The sequence below is a fragment of the Fonticula alba genome (assembly GCF_000388065.1).
Source record: "Fonticula alba strain ATCC 38817 unplaced genomic scaffold supercont2.6, whole genome shotgun sequence".
Taxonomy (NCBI): domain Eukaryota; order Rotosphaerida; family Fonticulaceae; genus Fonticula; species Fonticula alba.
The window spans coordinates 1,886,124-1,891,342 of NW_009242976.1; the positions used below are offsets into that span (position 1 = coordinate 1,886,124).

At 69.4% G+C, this 5,219-nt stretch overlaps 1 protein-coding gene across 4 annotated transcripts; it reads right to left on the reverse strand.

The window, feature by feature from the left end:
• Positions 1-298: 298 nt before the first annotated feature.
• Positions 299-5,183, reverse strand: H696_04069 (hypothetical protein; the record flags this gene model as incomplete). 4 transcript variants are annotated; one of them, XM_009497945.1, is made up of 6 exons in its annotated part: positions 299-617; positions 828-1,637; positions 1,823-2,185; positions 2,356-2,574; positions 2,735-4,531; positions 4,640-5,183. In XM_009497945.1, the coding sequence occupies 6 exons, from the start codon at positions 5,181-5,183 to the stop codon at positions 400-402; spliced, it is 3,951 nt and encodes a 1,316-aa protein (XP_009496220.1). In that variant the 3' UTR covers positions 299-399. The 4 variants fall into 4 exon arrangements, with proteins under 4 accessions (XP_009496220.1, XP_009496222.1, XP_009496221.1 ...); XM_009497947.1 differs by having other exon boundaries at positions 299-1,637; XM_009497946.1 differs by having other exon boundaries at positions 2,735-5,183.
• Between the last annotated feature and the right edge of the window lie 36 nt (positions 5,184-5,219).

Here is a 5,219-nt window from a genome sequence, read left to right on the forward strand (position 1 = left end):
CCCCGAAAAAGAAGAGGAGCAAGGCCGTGATCGAGGAGGGGAAACAAAGGTCGGTGTGTGGGTGAGAGGAAGAGAGAGACGGGGGGAAAGGGAGAAAGGGAGAGAGGGGGAGAGAGAGAGAGACGGGGGGAAAGGGAGAGACGGGGGGAAAGGGAGAGAGGGGGGAAAGGGAGAGAGGGGGGAGAGGGAGGGAGGGGGGGAGAGAGAGAGAGAGGGAGGGAGGGAAAGAGGAAGCGATCCATGATCAGAACGACAGATTGATCCGCAGCACGGAGAAGAGGAAAGCGAAGAAGGAAGAGAGGGGGAGAGGGAGAGAGAGAGAAAATGACAAAGGGGGGAAGGAGGATGGAGGGGACAGAGCTTGGGCTTGCAATCCTCCGACAGGGAGGGCGGGGGACGTCAGGCCGCATCATCGGACTCCGCCTCGGGGGGGAGGAGCGCGGCGGATACCATCAGCTGGCGAAGGCCCTTGAGCAGCTTGCGCCGAGCACCGATGGCCACAATGCCCAGCGCTTCGAGACCAGCGTCGTCCAGCTGGAACATCTCATCCCAGCAGGACTGCGCAAAGAGCGAGGAGTATTTGTGAAGGCGCTGAGAGCGCAGCCAAGAGGCGATTTCTGGAGGCCGAGGCGGGGCGAAGAAAGAGGGCAAGTAAACCACAGGGGATGGGAGGCACATGGGGCACAGGAGGTCAGGAACACCGGTATGCGATGGCAGCACGCACAGACGCACAGACACGCGCGCCGAGAGGGGGGAAAAAAAGGCATAAAAAAGAGGAGGGCGGGTGTGGACACGGGGGGCGCGCGGTAGGAAGGATGTCTCCGCACCGGCCGATTGCTCGTCTGCCGGACGAGTGCGATCGGGGACAACAAGCTGGTTGAGGCCGCCGGAAGCCAGCGTCGTGGTGGCCGATGTCGAGGAAGGCAAGCCCGGAGCGGTGGAGGATGCGAGTGGGCTGAGAGGTGTCACCCCGGTGGCCAGAGGGCCGACGTCCGCCGGGGACGTGGCGACCGCCAGGGGGATGCTGGGATCGGCGGTGCTGCTGCCAGCAGCGGCACTAACCGATTCGCCTCCCATCACCACTGCTACCTCCAGGGCCTGGCGATGATGCGAGGGGGAGAATGCCCGCGCTGAGGAGGGGGGAGGCCCAGCCGCAGGTGATCCGGCGTCGGCCGGCCCGGCACCGTCGCCGCCAGCGACAATGGACAGGGGGTCGGTCGCTGGCTTGCCGGCGATCGCGGCCCGACGGGCGTAGGAGGTGGCCGACCCGGCTGCCACCTCACTCCCACCGGATGGCCGGAAGTACCGGCCAGTGGAGTAGACCGAGGCCGAGGGCGCGGCCGGGGCCCCGGCTCCGGCCGGGCTGGAGCTTGCGCCCGGCGGCATCGAGGCCGTGCCCGGAGCCGCATGGCTGCTGCGACCCATGAAGATGCTACCTCCCCAGGGGGAGGTGGCACCGCTGGTGAGGGCGCCAGGAATGCGAGGATGGTGGATGCCACCGCTGCCGCTGCCACCAGTCAGCTGGAAAGCCGGGGCGAGGGAGCTGGTCGGCGAGGGGCCCGCCGAGGAGGGGGACGTGGCGCGCGATCCGGACGGCAGAGGGAAGGAGAGGCGTCCCTTTGCGAGGGGGGCCTGGGCTGCTGGCACATGCGCACCATGGCGAGGAGTGGCCAAAGGACAGGAGGTCAATCGGGGGGGGTGGCGGGCAGGAACAACTATAAGGGGGGGGGGGGAGGACCCCTCGCGAAAGGCGGCGAGAGCAAGGCACTGCACGAGCGCCTCCGCCCGACAGGCGCCAAGTGACACATTATAAAACACGCACAATCCGGCAGCGAATCCAGCGCACCGGATGAGCCGGCATCCAGCGCAGGCTCGATCACCGCCAGGGAAGTTGGACAGGACCGGGCTCGGTCGCGGGAGTAGAGCGCCGCATTCAGCTGCACGGCGGCGGTCGCTGGCGTGGTGGCACCCGACAGGGACACGGACCCGCCATCGCCGCTGGCGCCACCGCCAACTCCAGGAACACCGCCATCGGGCAGATGATTGAGGGCGTCCGAGGAGTAGATCGCCTCGGGACGGCCGGTGCTGCTGCCGCTGCCGCTGCCAGCGGCGGAGCTCAGATGGTCGAGCGACGGGAACTGGGCAGCCAGGGGGTTTGAAGAAGAAAGGGAGTCGGCGATCGACACTGGGTGGGCATGTGCGAAAGGGCAGGGCCGTTAGCGTGACATGGGCAGGGCCGTTAGCGTGACATGGGCAGGGCCGTTAGCGTGACATGGGCAAGCCGAGCGGCCACACGGCGCTGCGAGGACAATCCAAGACAGCGGAGAGGACAGGAGGGGGACATGTGCAGCGTACCGGAAGGCGGTGTGCCCACATCGAAGGACGCCAGCAGGGGAGACGCGTTATTCGAGTACATGGGCCCGGGATAGGAGGACCGGCTGGGCAGGCTCGATGCCGACAGGGAGCTGTGGGCCTTGCTGCCGGCTCCCGGGGGATCGATCGGCAGGTAGGGAGAGAAATGGTCGAAGGAGGAGGAAGAAGGCTGGCTCTTGGGACGGAGGCGCCCACGCTGGGCTGCGGGCCGGACAAAGGCGACGGAGGGGGGGAGAGAGAGAGAGAGGGAGGGAGGGAAAGAGGAAGCGATCCATGATCAGAACGACAGATGGGCGAGACAAAGGGGGGAGGAGGGGGGGACAAAACCACCGAGGGCAGGGCGGCACATATGACGACGTACACAGCTCGTCACTGCTGACGGAGATGGCCGCATCGACGATGGCCTCGCCCACGCTGCGCCCCGGACCGGGAGTGGCCCAGGCAGACGAGGCCGTCGGGTGCGTGTGGTGCGCGGCCGAGGGCTCATACCCCAGGCCAGCTGGGGGGAACAGGGCATGATCGGTGAAGGAGCTCAGGAAGGCCCCTGGCATGGCAGAGGCCCCGGAGGCCGGCCGGTGGAAGGAGGTGGTGGTGGCAGGGCCGCCACCGGGGCCCGGGGCCCCGGGGTTGCCGCCTCCAACGCCGGCCCCGGCCCCGCTGCTGGCGCCGCCGATGGCTGGAATCGGCGAGGGAGCCGACGCGACCCCCGCGCCAAGGCCGCCGCCTTGAGCAGGACCAGGGCCCCCGGCGGGGCCCGGTGCCCCGGGCGGGAGCATCAACAACGCGCTCGGGGTCAGCAGCGGCGAGGCACCCGGCGACACGGAGTGCGTCACCGGGGGGAACCCCGTCAAGGGGGACACCGCCGCCGAGAGGGACACCGAGGGGGCCCCGGCCGGGATGCCGCCCAAGGGAGACCCCCCCGCCCCGCCAATCGGCAAACCAAACAGATGCCCCGGCTGCTGGGGGGCCGTGGTGGCCGGCGTGGTGCTGATCAGCCGCATCAGTCGACCCAAGAGCACCGACTGGTCTCGCTCATTCAAATTGTGGAAGAGATCCTCAATCTTGAGCATGGACGATTCGGACAGGGCGCCGGGGGGGAAGCCGGCCGCTGCGGCGGCCGCCGCGGCTGCAGCGGCCGCCGCCGCCGCCGCCGCCGCCGGCCCCGGCACCTGAGCCTCGGCCTCCTGCGCCGATGAAGACGGCACGGCCATGGGGGCTGTCGCTGCTTCGAGCCCCTCGCCGAGGGTGGCCCCGGGCCCCTGCTGGGACCGGTCCTCGAGGGAGGCCGTCGACAGGGACACCTCGCTGGAAGACAGCCGCAAGGGATGGTGCCCAAGGGGGAAGGCCCCGAGGAGGCTGATGGGCGAGGGGGTCGGCCCGGCAGAAGGCCCGCCCCCGCCAGACGGAGATCCCACGGCACCCGGCGGCACCCCGAAGTGCAGCGGGTCCTCGGTGGAGAGGCTCTTGCCGAGAGGCGCCGGGCCCGGGACCGACTGGTCGCCAATGAGCGACAGAAGGAAATGGGGCGAGGCGGAGGCCGTCGCCGGAATGCTGCCGACCGACATGCGGGACGTCTGGCCGATGGGGTGCCCAGGTGCCCCTCCAGAAGCAGCCGATGGCAGTGACGACAAGGGCAAGCACGAGAGATTGGACACCGTGCTGGCGGAGAAGGAATGCGTCGGAGAGGTGGTGCCGGCTGCGGCTGCTGCCGCGGCCGCGGCCGCCGCTGCGGCTGCTGCTACCAGCGGCGTGTCCAGCACCGACCCCGGGTGCGAGTGGCGGTTGGGGTGGAAGAGCATGGCCGGCGGGCTGGCGGCCGGATTGGCCGCAAACAGGGCCGACGGCGAAACCGACCCGATGCTGGAGGGGTGCGCAAAGCCGGACGGCGGGACCGGCCCGGCCTGGCCGCCTCGGAACGGCGCGGGGAAGGCGTGAATCGGCGCGTCGGCCGGGATATCCTGGAAGGCATTCGGCAGGTAGGGCGATCCCGAGGGGGACGCGGTGCTGGCGCTCCCGGTGCCGCTGCCAGTGCCAGCGGCACTGCCGATGTTGCCGACCCCCCCGCCCATGGAAGAAGAGGTGGTCTTGGTGCCGGCATTGCCAACGCCCATGGCGTCCCCTGCCGCCGGGAAGGGGGTGGCCAGGAATTGCCGCATGCCTGTGGGGGGGAATCCCGGCAAAGATGTCAGTTGACCGGAGGGGATGTGGCGGAGAGAAGGACAAGGGACGGGCTCCGGGTCCGGGTAAGTGGCAAGGGAAGGCGGACCTCCACCAAAGTGCGGGGACAGGGAAACATTGATGCGATCCGGCTCCGGCAGTTCGGCGGCACCGGGCCCCGGTGGGTTGAAGGGACGCCCAACGCCAATCGGCGGCAGAGCATGATGGTGGCGGTGCTGCTGCTGCTGCTGCTGCTGCTGCTGCTGTTGAGGATGGTGCTGGTGCTGGGGTGGATGGTGGCCGAGCCAGTCGGCCTCGGGGGCGATGCCGGCCCCGGTGGGCGCCCCCACCGGCGAGGTGGCTGCCGACAGGAAGGGCGACAGGGGGTTGGCGGCCGGCAGGAAAGCCGGCCGCGGTGGTCCACGAACGGCCTGGGCTTCGGTGCACACCTGGCCAATGGAACGGGCCCTCTCAAGATCGTCGTCCTCCTCATCATCGTCGTCGCCCTCCCCGCCGGGGCTCCCATCGCCGGAGGACACCACGGACAGGGAAAGCCGATCGGCCGGATCGCCGAACGGACCCCACACCGAGGGGCTGGCGCTGTCGGTGGTCGGAGTGACAAGCTCCTGGCTGAAGGAGGTTGGCGGCGACATGGTCGCTGCGCAAATGGAGGGGGATGGGGAAGAGCG